The 16,056-nt window shown below is 39.0% G+C and overlaps 1 protein-coding gene across 4 annotated transcripts in view; it reads right to left on the bottom strand.

Annotated features, from left to right (window-relative positions):
- Window positions 1–288: 288 nt before the first annotated feature.
- SH3RF3 (SH3 domain containing ring finger 3) overlaps window positions 289–16,056 on the bottom strand; it is a 572,589-nt gene continuing 556,821 nt past the window's right edge. For all 4 annotated transcript variants that reach the window (XM_074192142.1, XM_074192143.1, XM_074192144.1 and 1 more), the window contains one exon: window positions 289–1,138. In XM_074192142.1, coding sequence (XP_074048243.1) covers window positions 970–1,138 — 169 coding nt within the window. In that variant the 3' untranslated portion in view covers window positions 289–969. The remainder of the gene's footprint in view (window positions 1,139–16,056) is intronic.

Here is a 16,056-nt window from a genome sequence, read left to right on the forward strand (position 1 = left end):
CTCTCTCCCTCTCTCTCTCCACTGACATTCTCTCTTTTAAACAAAACCAAGTCATTCATAGTTTTACCAAAAGGCAGCACCAGATGTATGAAAAAATAGGAAATGTATGACCTATTAGAAATATATAAAGTCTAATAGCTTTTACATAAAAAGGTATGCCATAAGAAAAAAAGGTGATACTGGAGGGTAAAAACAAAGCTTGCTGCATATACTACTGAGAGGAGACACACAGAAAAGGATTCCCCACCCCCCTCCCTCCCCAAACAACCCAAAACCACATGGGGGGAATCTCTAGCTTTGGGAGGCCTTGCCCAGGGCAGTTCTCCCTTTCCCCCTCCAGATGAAAAAACACCTCCCCTTCTCTGAGCACCCTTGCTGAAATGATTAGGCAGCAGATTACTGAGGTATATAGAAAGGGTGACATTAACAATTTGGATTCCCCACTGGATCCTCCAGGGCAATGCCTGAATGGGAATTCTCCCTAAATGCTTCTCTACCTATGATACTTCCTCCCAAAAGAAGCATCAATGCTTCCCAGCAGCTCTCCTGGACCTCTCAAATCCCTCTTGCATAGGCAGGAAACAAGAGCACTGCAGCTCCCACAAAATAAGTTATAGTAATAAATCAACTTTCTTCTTATTTTCTTTTTAAAAGATATTTTCTCTCTATAATTTACACAAAGGGAGTTGGCATTTAAGTTGAAAAACCCAAAGTTGTGTTCTCTCAGTTAGTGTCCAGGCCAGGTCCCTTCCCCACCCTCTGGTCCCCTGGTTACAGAAACACAGCAGCACAGCCCTAGGCCTTCAGAAGGGAAAGCCATGGGAGTGTCTTTGGAAGGGATGGTGACAGTGGAGAAGAGTGAAGTCTCCCCTTTGTTTTCTTTTCTTGTGCTATGGAAATTTCCTCTGGAAGTTCTTTCGGTTTGGAGAATGGTGGTGGATGATTGGGGGAAAAGCCAGCCAGTCCTCATCAGAAACTTTCAACAAAGCTTCCAGGGAAGAGGCCTGTCCTCCCATTCCTTTGCAGTGTCCCTTTGTACCAGCCGTCCTCTCTCTTCTTGTGCACGAACACAATGTCTCCTTCTTTCAGCTCAATCTCAGCCTCACTCTGAGGAGGGTAGGAGACAACAACTCGGTACCTTGGAAATAAAACATCAGAATGTGTTCTGAGTACAGTTCTCAAGGAACATTCTCAAACGGTCAGTTTTATTAAGAAAGGGAAAATGTCACCATGATTAAAATGGAAGGGGTAAGACCAGAAGACAGGTATGAAATCTGACTTTGTCACTTATTACCTATTTGACCTTGGGGAAAAAATGATTCACCTCCCTTGGCCTCAGTTTCATCATTTGTGAAATGAGGGTTGGAGTAGATGATATCTAAGCTCCTTTGAAAGTCTAAATCTAAACCCATCGTCTTGTAACCATTTTTTAAAAATCCAATTTAATTTGTAATAGAAATACAGTGGTAGACCTCTGGTAAGATCCACTGTACTCTACATTGGTCTGATCACATTTGAAGTACTACTGTACATCCATTTCAAAGGGACACATTTTTAAGAGGTTCAGTTGAAGAGTATCCAGGAAGGTAAGAAGACCCCAAATCATGAATCTGAAATTGATTGGTATGGAGAAGAGAACATTCAGGTAGGAGATGGTCATTATTCTCCAATATTTGAATGGTAGTCATGCTTAGTGGTTTTTTTCTTTTTAGCCTACTAAGGTCAGTGGATGGAAGTTTCAAGAAGGTGAAGCTATCAAACAAATGAATCAGAAGACCTCACTAGGTAGGGAATTTCCAATTCATGATTTGGTTGGACTTGAAAATCTCATGGGTTCCCTTATTCCAGAGGGGAAGACTTACATGGATTTGAGGTCTTCTTTGCATCTCTGAAATTAGACAAGATGTCATTTGTCAACTTTATCTACCTATAAAATTGGTCCTTCTTCCCATGGGGCATGAACCTTTTCATAAAAAGAGTACTTAAGGAAAAGGATTGTTTAATGGAAACTTTGTGACCTCTGCTAGATGAATTATTCTAGTTTGTGTGATGGCAGCTAAAATTTTGATTGCTATAGTGATGAAAATAGTAATGATTTCTCATATTTATAACCCTTTAAGGTTTGCAAAACCCTTCACATAGATTATCACATTTGTTCCAACAATGTCATCATCATATAGAACAGAAAACTTAGAGAAGTTAATGCAATTGATAAGGGTCTGAGGCAGGCCTGGAATTCAGGAACTTTTGGTATGATGTTCAGGCTCTTATCACCTCTCACTATTTCAATAGCCTTCTCACTGGTTTCCCTGCCTCAAGGCTCTTGCCACTTCAGTTCATCTTCAACTCAGCTGCCAAGGTGAGTTTTCTCGAGTATAGACAATGTCATTCCCTTGTTCAATGAGCTCTACTGGCTTCCTATTTCCTCTAGGACCAAATATGAACTTTTTGGCTAGCAATTTAAACATCTTCACAATCCAGCTTGTTCTGTCTGACCTTTCCAGTCTTTTGACAATTTACTCCCCTCCATACATTCTATAGCAGGCAAATGTGGTCAGGGGAGGCAGAATGCAAAGTAAAAAAACAATAATGATAAAATAAAATAAATATTAATACTTGCTCATTGATCTGTGTTGGATACGTAATTTGTATGAGATTCCAGTCATTTTTTTTTTAGGGTTTTGCAAGGCAAACGGGGTTATGTGGCTTGCCCAAGGCCACACAGCTAGGTAATTGTTGTCTGAGACCAGATTTGAACCCAGGTACTCCTGACTCCAAGGCTGGTGCTTTATCCACTACACCACCTAGCTGTCCCTCCAGTCATTTTTATAGGCAAAAAAAAGCTGAATTTTTGTATTTTATTCTCAAATACAGAGAAAGATGTGAGGTGAGGCAGCTGTGAGCTATGCCTCACTTCAGGTTGAATTGGGCTCCTACAATAAGCATGTACTTATTGCTATTTCTCTGTATGTCACCAGTATGTAGATTCTTTTATTATCCATGCTCATTTTCCATAATTTAGATAATGTATTTCATGTATGTATATAAGATATTTAATATTGCTAATTTTGATTTTAACTGCCCCCCAAAAACCACCAGATGAGGCAGTAAGAGTATCTGCCTCACTGAAGGAGGGTGAGCCTCTGTTAGGCTCATAGAATACTGTTCATGCCCTCCCAATCATGGACTCTACCACATGTCATTGCTCTGTACAGCTACAATGACATGGTTAGTTATTTCAGTCCTCTTTATGATGCCACATAGAGTTTTCTTGAAAAATATTCTGGAGTGATTTACCACTGCCTTCTCCAGCTCTTTTTACAGATGAGGAAACTGAGGCAAACAGACTTAAGTGACTTGCTCAGGGTCACCTAAGAATCTGAGACTGGATTTGAACTCAGGAAGATTACATCAGGCACAGTACACATCCATTGAAGCACCTACTTCCAGTTTTTCAAGCACAGCACCCCATTTTTTATCTCTGTAATATTGCACTATCTCCCCAAAGTCTGGAATGCTCCCTTCTCTGTCTCTTGGTTTACCTGACTTCCCTGAAGACTCAACTCAAAAGCTACCTGATCTCAGAGGGATTTCCTCCTTTTCAGATTATTTGCCATTTATTTTGTACATATTTCACATGTAACTAGTTAGAGGTTGTGTCCCCCCCCCCCCCCCCATTAGAATGGAAACTCTTTGAGGGCAGAGCCTTGCTTGGTTTGCTTTTCTTTCTTTTCCTAGGATTTACCATTATGTCTGTCATTTGTTGTTGTGGTTTAATCATTCAGTTACATCTGATTATACATGTCCCTTTGGAAAGTCTTTGGGGTTTCCTTGGCAAAATACTACTTTGCCATTTTCTTCTCCATTGTGTCCCCATTTTACAAATGAGGAACAGAGACAAATAGGGGTTAAGTGACTTGCCTAGGATCAAATACCTAGTAGTGTCTGAGGTCAAATTTGAACTAATATTCCTGATTCCAGGCATTGTACTCTATCCACTAGCTAATGGTCCAGGCCACTGGACTCAGATGGCTCCAGAGGAGAAAGTGAGGCTGGTGACTTAGCACAACACCCACTGCCCACTCAAATCCAATTCATGTGCTTGTCATGGCATCATCTCCCTGACATCTTGGTCTTCTTCAAGAAAGAAGGATAAACAAACAATGGTCTGGTATTTAGTAAGAACTTAACAAATGCTCATTGATAGAAGTCCAAAGCTGGATCCCTGATTATTTCTAGGTTGCCTCTAATGAGTAAGGTGGATGGAATTGTGAAGATGTGCCTTTCAATAGCTATATTAATGCTCCAGGGGAAAAGGGGAGGGGGATATGAGACTTTAAATTGGCTGAGGGTAGTTTTAGGCCGAAGAACTTTCCAGCTGATTTGAGTGGCCTTGAAAGGCATATCAATATTAAGCAAACAAACCAAGCCTGAGAAACTTTAATTAAGACTAAGTTGTGAAAGTTTACCTAGCTTGAGAATGAGCATATATATTTTTATATTAACTTTATATTGACTATATTAACTCTATTGTATCATTTCTGAATTTGTACATTGTCTTCTCATTTTTAAACAAATTCTAGAAAATACTCTCCTGTATGGTCCCTCAACTGACCTCTGTGGTTTCCTTAAAGTTCAAATTAAAATTCTATCTTCTAGAGAAAGTCTTTCCTAACTCTCTTAATTCCAGAGCTTTCCCTCTGTTATTTCCTATCTGTTTTGAAATAGCTTGTATATATTTGGCTGCATGTTGTCTCCCCCATTATTTCTCGTCCTAGGAGGACCGATCACTTATTTGTGGAGGAAATCTGGAGAGTTTGGAATTTGCTGACTGACTTTGCCATCTTCTCAGAATCACCTAGATAGTTTGTTTCTTGAGGTTAAGGACCTCTTCTGCCTCCTTTGGTATCTCAAGTGCTTAGCACATAGTAGACATTTAATAAATGCTTGTTGATTGATTTATTGTGGTCTGGAGTATGCCTGAAACTTGACACCAAGATGGATGTAAATGGATGGTAAATGGATAGAAAATGGGAAGATTGGAGTTCAGTAGAATCTGATTCATGGAATCCCAGGCAGACTCATGGTCACAGAAGGTCAATCAACTCACCCACAAACCTTTATTCATGTTGGCAGTGTGTCAGGTCCTATGCTAAGTGCCCTGGGGATTCAAAAACAAATGAGAAAAGGGTTCCCATCTAAGAAGTTAACTTTTTAGTGGGGAAGTTGACATATATGGTCTCATGTATATGAAAAATAAATAAAAACTAAATATGAGGAAGTATAGGGAAGGAGAAGTAATAGTTGGGGGGAAGGGTAAAGAAAAGTTTTATATGGAAAGTAGTGTCTGAGTTGAGTTTTGAAACAGGGTGAGAAGGGGTGCATTTCAGGAGTTGGGAAAGGCTGAGAGACAGCAGATGGAACATTGGATATGAGGCACAGAAGGAAGACCAGTGTGGTTGTCCAGTGCAGAAAGAAGAGTAATGTATAACAAGGGAAAGCAGGTGGGGGCCAAGTTGTAAAGAACTTTAAAAATCAAACAAAGGGTCAGGTAGGTGGCAGAGGATAAAGCACCCATCCTGGAGTCAGGAGTATCTGAATTCAAATCCCGTCTCAGACACTTAATTACCTAGCTGTGTGGCCTTGGGCAAGCCACTTAACCCCATTACCTTGCAAAAAACCTTAAAAATATCAAACAAAGGAAATTATAGTTTAGCCATTAATGTTTATTTAATTATTAAGTGGTTTGATCAAACCTTCTCTCTCTCTCTCTCTCTCTCTCTCTCTCTCTCTCTCTCTCTCTCTCTCTCTCTTTTTTTTTTTTTTTAGGATTTTTGCAAGGCAATGGGGTTAAGTGACTTGCCCAAGGCCACACAGCTAGGTAATTATTAAGTGTCCGAGGCCGGATTTGAACTCAGGTACTCCTGACTCCAGGGCTGGGGCTCTATCCACTGCCACCTAGCTGCCCCCAAACCTTTTCTCAAGGAAAATCACTTTGGCAGCTATGTGTGAGATGAATTCCAGGGCAGATAATTCAGTTAGGAGACCATTTACATGTATAGTCCAGGTGAGAGATGATGAGAAACTGAAATAGGGTGGTGCTTTGTAAATAGTGAGTAGGGGATAGATGTGAAAGATGTTAAGGCAGTATAAATGACAATACTCAGTGCTTGATTGGATATGTGGGATGAAGGCAGGAGCCAGTTCCTCTGGAGAGTCAATGGGTAAATGTTCAGTGTGAGTTATAAGCAAATACTACAAATCAGGACCAAATTTATTGTTTTGTTGACTTAAGAAAATGATGGAGATAATGTCAATAACTAGAGAAATATTACAACTTCTTTTGCAGGGAAAGCTGGTTATTAAACATTTAGTAGCAATGAGGCTGAGGAAGACAGAGGAGTCAAGCATAATGTTAAAGTTGCAGGGTGGCATGAGTTGCAAGGTCAAGAGGCTCAGTGCCTTGAGTTAGGGGTTCAAAGATTGTGAAGATTTAGAAAATCTTAAGAGTAAATTGAGGGGGCAGCTAGGTGGTGCAGTGGATAGAGCACCGGCCCTAAAGTCAGGAGGACCTGAGTTCAAATCCAGCCTTGGACACTTAATAATTACCTAGCTGTGTGGCCTTGGGCAAGCCACTTAACCCCATTTGCCTTGCAAAAAAAAAATCTAAAAAAAAAAAAGAAATTGAGACAAATAGGGTTAAGTGACTTGCCCAGGGTCACACAGCTAGTAAGTATGTGAGGCCAAATTACACTCTATCCACTATACCACCTAGCTGTCCTATTTGAAGCTAGGGCCAAAGGAATGGTCCCCCGGACCCTCTCCAAGCAGAGGAATTTATCACCTGATAGCTCATGGATGAGTCTTTTTTTTTTTTTTGCAAGGCAAATGGGGGTTAAGTGGCTTGCCCAAGGCCACACAGCTAGGTAATTATTAAGTGTCTGAGACTGGATTTGAACCCAGGTACTCCTGACTCCAGGGCTGGTGCTTTATCCACTATGCCACCTAGCTGCCCCATGGATGAGTCTTAAACCCTGGGATTAGATCCTTCATAAAAATATTCTATACATTCCATAGTTCTCAAATTTTTTTCCTTTTGAATATGATCCTGATGGAAGCTATCCTTTCTGGGTCACATATCTAATCATCAAGGCTTTAAACTAGACTATGTCAATACTGTTAGTGATTATCTAAAAACAGCATCTTGGGCTATCTTAGAAGAGGGTCATCCATGAATGACTTTCCACTCAAGCTGACTCAGTAATCTGGACATGTACTTTGCATATTTGCATAATTACTAACAATAGCATACATTACAATCAGTATGTGGAAGGTGTGAGACAAGCAATGAAATTCTCAGTAACATAGATAGAAGGGAAATAGAGGTAACATTTAGTACACTCTCAACAAAGGCTACATTTACCTATTTTGTACTCTTAGAGCCTACAAACCTTCAGAGGATGGAGAGCAAAGGACAGAAGTAGTGATGCAGGGAAAAGATGAAGAGAATTGTGAATGTAGAAATTGGGTGGAGATGTAAATTGATTAGCAGTAGAGAATTACAGAAACAACTGTAAAATTAAAAGCTGCTTGGGTGGAGACCTTCCCCATTCTTGATGTCATTGTTTAATCCTAATCTCTAAAGATTTTACCCTCTACCTAATTCAGGGTCCAATATGGGGAAGGGAGTTCACATTTTGCCCTCTGGATGAGAGGCAAGACATAAAAACCTGGGTTGGACCCTGAAAGAACCTTCCTCAAGCTCTTCAAATGACCTTTATTTTTCAGTCAGGGGTCCAATCTCAGAAGTTTAAACCTTGTTTTTTTTTGGAGCCTCAACAATAGATTAAAACAGGATTTCCTCTGTACTCACCTTAGTCACTGATTTTCTGCATTTCTCCTCTGGGAGTAGCCTTTCTCCCTGTCCTCTCTGTCCCATAAGGTTATTTTTAACCTGAAGGTGTGAGGTTGACCCTATTTTGAGACCAATTTTGTGTCTGAGCAAGTTTACTATAGGGTGTCTAAAAAATCTTAGTGTTATGTTAAGCTTTAGTAACTTCAGAGGAATAAGTACTTCAAGCCTACAAAAACATCATTTGAAAGTAGAATTATTTCTTTTTCCTTTACATTCAGTTTTATGAAATTTGAATGATAAATTTTCATTTTAAATTTAATTTTCTGAATGATACTTCCTCAGGGCAATAGATTGGTAGAGGAGGTGCTCTTGCTTGGCCACTTCAGTCACTTGATTCATTTCCATAAGTTTTTTTCTTGCATACATCAAATGTATGCATCAGACTTTCATTCTTCAGATGATAGAAGGGATAGGATTTTCAGTCACTGAGTATCAGCTGGTTTTTATGAAGTTCCAAAGTCTAATAGTTTTAATAGAGTTTTAAAGTCAACTAGTATTTTTACCACTAGGTTGTACTGAATTTTAATAAGAAATATATTATTTTAAATTTTTAGTTAATTAGTCTTTCAAATGCTTGGTGTTATTGTTGTCAGGTTTTATTTGTTGGTTGGTTGGTTGATTTTTAAGCATTTATATTTTTCAAGTCACAGCAGCTTAAAAGTCCCCTAAGACTTCGGCCTTCCCTTATAGGGAGATCTCAATCATCCTGATGACTTATTATCAAACTCTATTCTTGTATTCTTGTTCTCTTTGACTGGGTTGCTGATCTTTTGTCCCTTGACCTAAAATCCTGATCAGCTAACTTTCCTGGACTTTAGACCTTCCTTAAGCTTATTATTATTCTCCTTCATTTTTGAAGAGGACCAATGACATCACAAGGTGATGTCTTGACTTGTTTATGAATTGGATTTAAGTGAGTTGCCCAAAATTGTCAGCCTCATTCTCTCTTCTGTAACCATTGATATAGAAAAATATTTGAGACTCAGAATTTTAGAGAAAGTCCTAAGTGAATTAACAGTTGAATTAACAGTGAATTAACAGTCTTGGGGCATTGATATTAGAAGAATTGAGCAGCTAGGTGATGCAATACCTAGCTTGGAATCAGGAAGACTCATCCTCAGAGTTCAAATCCAGCCTCAGACATTTACCAGCTCTGTGACCTTGGGCAAGTCACTTAACCTTGCCTGCTCCAGTTTCTCATCTGTAAAATGAGCTTAATAAGGAAATGATAAACCACTTCAGTATCTTTGCCAAGTAAAATCCAAATGTGGTTATGAAGGGTTAGACCCAACTAAAAGACAAAACTCATTGAGCTAGAAGAGCTGCAGTCACATTGTTATCTGTATAAGGTGGCCTAAGACATCTCTGGTAAATAATTTGAAGCCTTAGCAGGTATAAGGATTTAGTAGCTGGCAAGTGAATTATTTGAAGATCAATAACTGTTTTACTCCATGCAAATCCCTGTATTGAAGAACCATTTCCCTTGATTCTGCAAACTATATTTGTGGAGGAATGGAAGTGATGTAGTTAAACAACTGCTGCACCTCAGTTAATGTTTTGGGAATAATTCTATATTTGCTTAAAATCATCATCTCTCCAGATTTATAATTAAGCTCAGGCTCAAAGACCTGATTTTCTAGTATTGTCTTAAATAAGAGTTGATTGCCGCTAGCGGGGGAAGAGAACAAGTGCATCTTGTGGAAGGCAAGGCTGGCTGTGAACATATCTGTGTTGGCCCAGATTCCACACCAGCTGGGGAAGACAAGGCTTCACTGGGACAAGGGACACGGATGCCCCATATGATCAAAGCTCCTACTCCTGTGGAAGGGCGTTCAGTTGAATTCTGCATGTCTTCCATTAACCTGCTAATTAATAGTTGCTTCTCAAGACCTAGTGGCCCTGGCAGATACACTGGTGCTCCAAATGCGCAAAAATCAATTGGTCATCTTTTTCCTTGCATAATAAATCTGGCTGTCACTCCCTTTCTGGGTGCAAAGACAAATAATAGGAGTTGAAATGTGCTTGACTAGCTGAGGAGGGAGAAACAGTCTTATCATATACTGTCACCTTGTGTTCTCACTTGTGGTCCTCTGTGGGATAAGGACCCCATGGGCAAAACGGAAATGGGAATGCAGAATCTCCTTAAGTCAAATGATTTCCAAAGTGATGAATAAGAAGATCAGAGTGTAACCATGCTTGGCTAAGTCTTTGTCAAACACCAGGTCTGACCTCGGTGTCTCGGAGCTCTCATGGCTGGTGGATCTATTTGGCTGGGAGTGGGGGGAAATCCCATGTGATTAGTTTGGAATGCAGGGATTCAAATGATGGACTTCATCAAAGCTTTTGTCCAGCACCTGTAATTTCAAGGTGGTATCAGAATCCTTTTCTTCACCCTTCAATATTATTTAATTATATCCTTGTCAAAAAAAAAGAAATGTAGTATATTGTATTATAGAGTTGTCCTTGGAGTCAGGAAGCCCTGAATTCAAGTCCAGCCTTTGGAACATTGAGTCTTTGTGATCTTTGGCAGATCCCTTCATCTTTCAGTGCTTCAAGGCTCTTTCTAAGCCTGGAGTTCTTATTCTTCCAGTATATAGACTTGTTTTAAAAATTATTTTGGTAATACTTCAATGTAGTTAGTTTTCTTTGTAATCCTAAGTATTTATTTTATAGTCTTAAAATCATTATTCTGAGAAGGGGCATATAGATTTCACCAGGCTTTCTGAGGGGGGTCTATGAATAAAAAAATTAAGAACTATAGTTCTAGGAATTTGAATTACAAAGCAGGTGCCAATATGCTTTGGTAGTGGATGTCAGTGAAATCATAGATCCTTTCCAAAAGGGGGGGAACCCCTTTCTACCCTCTCTATTCATTACACATCTCTGTGACTCCTTTATGACTTTTATTCTCTTTTCTTGTGGAGAAGTGAAGCAGTTCACTGGCCATCTAGTCATAGGGACCTGGGTTCAAATCCTACCTTTTCTGTTTACCTTTTTGACCTCTAATAAGATACTAGCCTCTGTGCATCTTGATTTTTTCGTCTATAGAATGAGGGGTTCAGAACCTGAGGTCTTTTCTAGATCTACATCTAAGATCTTTTTCCTGCAGTTGGGAAATAGACTTGAGAGGCCAAAATAGACTTGAGAGAACCTGAGGTCTTTTCTAGATCTACATCTAAGATCTTTTTCCTGCAGTTGGGAAATAGACTTGAGAGGCCAAAGATTCTTGAGATAAAAACACAGCTGCCCTGAGGACAGAACAGACATTGTGAATAAAGCTTTTGCATCAGTCTGATACAGAAAGTCAACCAAAGGGCTGTCTACTCCTGGCTGGTCCTCCTTTGGATTCTTCCAAATCTCCAGTTAGTGGGAAGCAGCCACTTTGGCATCTGTTTTCCCTTTCCTTCCAAAGTCTGTGTTACATGCTTCTAGGCAAAACTTTGCTCCTGACTTCCTAAAAGAATTCTAGCAAAGCAAGTGGGCCCAAGAGGCAAAGATCTGAGGCTTCTATAGTAGGGTTTCCCAAAGTCAGCTGTCCTATGGAGCCCTCTGGGGCTAATACAGCTGGAGTTGATCTATTATCCCCACAGCCTCCAGAAACCTGGGATTATTTGGAAGCAGTCACAAAATTCAATCTAATACTGGAAAGCCTGGTGGAAAAACCTTAAGCTAGGAAAACAAAAATCTCTTATTTATACTACCTTGATTTCTGGTATGGGAACACCTTCGCTGTCAGAGTGAAAGGAGGTCATAGGGGTCAGGAGAAAGAGGCTGCTGTTCTGGAAAGGAAATTTTTTTGTGCAAAAATAAAAAGCAAGTTAAAGCTCTCTTCTCTGCACACATTGTCAATGAAGGGTTAACATTCCTGGAGATGATGATCTTAACCAAGTGTTCCAGCAGGGGATTCACCTTTTGTCTCAGGATAGCCCTGGGGTATTTTAAAAAAACCAGACTATAACTTCCACAAAAAATACCTTTATCCTAGGAAGGGAAAAAATTCATTTCTAGTCGTTGGTAGTGGTCATAAAGATGGCAAACCAAAGTCCTGGCATGGTGGCCTTGTTAGCTCTGGCATCTGCATGAGTCTCTTCAGGAACGCCAGGAAGAACAAACAGTCCCTGAGATTGCTCTGTTTAGGGCAGTACAAATGTGAACAGATGGCTGCTAGGAAGTAAGAAACAGCCCAAGCTACAACAGAGAATACACAGAGGTGGTTTTTTCCTCCCTTCCTCTCTCCCTCCTTTTGCACATGCTCACATTCTCTGGACATTTCCACTGGTATATGAAGCTCTGTGTGTGTGTGTGTGTGTGTGTGTGTGTGTGTGTGTGTGTGTGTGTGTATCTATCATGTAACAGAGGAGCAGCTTCAGGGGAGAAAAGAATGCACAAATCCTTATTCCTATTATATTTGCTTCAACTCCTTTCCCACCTACTCTCCTTACTCCCCCATTCTTAAGAGGAAAAAAATACAAAAGATGAGATTTCTCAGCGACCAAGCAGTTCAGTTCTGGCTTTTGCCTCAGCTGCCAGATGTGACACAAACAAGCAGTTTTCAAAATGTAATTTGTTAGAAAAAAAGTAATTTGGTGCTTCTGAGCAATTCAGTGATTTAATGAGCACAGATGGATGTGGGAAGAATTTAGAAGAGACAAGTGTTTAACGTTTCAGTTCAAATTATTCTAAGACCATGCACTATTCTTTCCATTGCATGAAGGTAATTAATATTCTCCATTATGGGCATTAAGAGCCACAAGACCAGTTAAGGATTGCAGCTATACCAGTGCAATGCAAGTTAAATCACAAATCAATTAGAGAATCTGTCCTGCTGTGTTTAATTAAGATTATTTCAATTACATTATTTTTAGGTTCAAAACCTCAAAAATCAAAGTGGTGAAAATCAAAGTGAATTCTTATCACAGCACATTGCAACTAGTTTTATTTGTATCATGGTGACCATCTGATCCTTTCTGCAATAAAACAATAATCAAAATGGACTCATTTGGTGATGATAGATTTAAGGGTACTAGGGAATGAGCATTCCATTCTCCTGCTTGCAGTTGGTGGATGGATGAGTGGTGAGTACATTTCCCACTTCCTTCTTCTTAAGGAGAAGCACTAGATTTATAACATTAGGAAAGCCTATATATGACATTAGTGAATGCTCAATGAAGGTAAAACAAATAGAAACTTAAGTGAATGCTGTAAAATCAAATGCAAGTGGTAATCCAACTGGGATTTTGATGGAAGCCCTCCACTCCCTACATCCCCCCTACTCAGAGTATGTATGTATATCTAGTACATACACACAGCTGTTAGTCTTAATTTTCCCTTTTCAAACATGTTTCCCAACTCTCTAACCATAAAAAAAGTTGTCCTAAACTCAGCAGGTGCTCATTCAACATTTGTCAAATGGCTGAAAGAGATAAGTTGACAAATAGGGTCAGATTAATGTTTTGGAGTATTTTGAGATCACATGAAAGGAATGCTTAAGAGACAATCTAAGGCAGAGTGATCAAAGAAGAATAAAACCTGAATTCATAGCAGTAAGAACTGGGTTTGAATACTGATTATAGCACTTACTACTGGGGCATATTGCCACTCTTAGATTCGTCCTCTATCAGATGGTATTAATTGTGTTGGAAGAGCCAACCTTATAAGGTTGATGTGGGGAACACAATAGGTAAAACACATGCTTTGTTATCCTTAAAACCAGCTGCTGTTATTATAAGTAGTAGACTAACCCCTGATTTTTGCAGATGAGTAAACTCAGGCAGGGGAAGGGTCTTGTTAAGGTCAACAGTGAGTTAACTGTAGGACCAGGCCTAAATCCTTGTCCAATGTTCTTTCTACCATGCTCTACTTCCTCCCATGAGCTCCACTAAGCAAGGTGGGTAAATTACCCAAATCCCAGGGCAGCTGCCCTCCTTTCTAACAGGAGGAGGAAAACAGTCACCTAATGGATTCTGGTGACAAAGTCTCACTGTCTTCTGGTATGACTCCAGTCCCTGGACTTCAAATTTCTATATTTGGAAAGAAGAGGGAATTGGACTAAATGACCTATGAATTCCTTCTATGTCTAGAACTATGATTTTATGATAACTCATGATGACAGCTTTAGTTCAGTTTCAGTCGTGACATTATTTGGGGTTTTCTTGGCAAAGATACTGGAGCAGTTTGCTATTTTTATCTCCAGCTCATTTTACAGATAAGGAAACTGAAGCAATAAAGTCAAGAGACTTGTCCAGGGTCACACAGCTAGTAAGTATCTGAGGCCATATTTGAATTCAAGACAATGAGTTTTCCCTGACTCCAGGCCCAGTCCTCTATCCGTTGTACCAAAGAACTGCCTGTGCCTTGATACTAAAGATCTACTTAGCCTCCAACAAGTGCTTGGGTTATATATCTATAGATTTTAAGCTTTTGGGGTACAGAAGACTTGGAATTTTTGTCTAGAAAAGCATCTAGTATATAATTCTAAGATGCTTGTTTCATGACAGGCCATATAGAAAAGGATGATGGCAAATCAGGTGAGTGAGATTTGTGTCTGGCTACTCTTGAAGGGCTATGCTTTCAGATTTGCCCTGGACTTATTGAGATTTTTACAAAGCATCTGGGGAATGAGGAGAATTAAATGCTGTTTCAAAGGTTTTTGTGGCCTTTTGGATTTTTTTTAAGCATTTAAAGCTAAACAAGTAGCAGAGTAAAATCTAATTAATGGGAATGCACAGTAAGGATTTGTGGAATTTTCTGAATAGTCAGGCTCCTGTGAAGATAAAATGAACTTACAAGTAAAAGTGCAAAGCATTAGGACTTTGTAGTCGTAAAATTAATAATAAGAAATGAGAAACTAAATATCTTAGAGCTGAAGAGGTCCTCAGAGATCATCTAATATTAGGTCTGTAACCAAGTCACATAAGAAAAAGTGGAAGGAGTTGGAGCTGTTCAATCTGGGGCGGGGGGAGAAGATTTGAGAAGACACATAGCAGAGATCTGCAAATACTTGAAAGGATGTCATGGAGAAGAATCCATGGCATAGACAAACTCTTTTTATTAGAAAATTTTTCCTTGGTACCTAGGTGCAGTGGTTAAAGCTGTAGACTTTAATTCAGAAAGACCTAAAATCAAATCCAGCCACAGATACTAGCTGTGTGACTGTGGGCAAGTCACTTTATCATTCTGCTTCAGTTTCCTTCTCTGTAAAATGAAAATAATAATAGTACTTACGTTACTAGATTGTAAGGATCAAATAAAATAATATATTTGTAAAATGTGTTGCAAACTTTAAAGTATTCTATACATTGTATTATCATCAGCATTGTTATTGCTTCTGGGTCTTTTCATGATTCAGTCACTGATTTTTTTTTTCCATTCTATACAGAGCAAGGGAAGAAAAGTCTTACATGGGTGAAAGATTGTATTTAGATGATTTCTAATGTGCTTTCTATCTCTAATATTTTGTGATTTTTAATGCCTTCATTTTATATTTAGTCAGAAAACATTTATTAATTCCTTACTTTTTGACAAGTACTCAGCTAAGATGGGAGTGATGCAGTCCTTGTCCACAAGGAGGTCATATTTTACAGATGAGGAAATGGAGGCATAGAAATTGTTGAGTAAATTCCCTTGTGCTTTAACTTTCATACTGAAAACCTTCTAAAATGCAACAGTTATGATCATTTAAATCTGATTATTATTTTTAAATAAAGACCCCAGTTTCCTTTCTTGTCAGAAAAACAAACTGATAAAGTAAACAAAAAATTTAATCCTTTGATACCTGGGGATCTTAGTGGGCCTGCCATTCTGAATATCAATTATAACTATATAAAATAGAAGGAGATTTGCAAGACATGTCCCTTGCCCAGGAAATATGTTAAAAACTTTTGTTTGTGATTTCTAAAACTAGCAAACAAACAAAACCCTCCCCAAACTTAAATACCTCATATGTTCTAATCCTGAAAGGAGAAGACAAGGAGAAAAAAATAATTAAATAGTTGTTTCAGTGAACTGGGTTCTGGCTATTACAATTACACATTTTTACTATAACTGCTGCATCAGGCTCAACTTTAAAACATAACTATAAATTAGACAATGGAGTTCTTTTAATGGACCTAAAATGGGTTCCAAATAAGCTTTTATTTAGG

The sequence above is a fragment of the Macrotis lagotis genome, chromosome 6 (assembly GCF_037893015.1).
Source record: "Macrotis lagotis isolate mMagLag1 chromosome 6, bilby.v1.9.chrom.fasta, whole genome shotgun sequence".
NCBI lineage: Eukaryota > Metazoa > Chordata > Mammalia > Peramelemorphia > Peramelidae > Macrotis > Macrotis lagotis.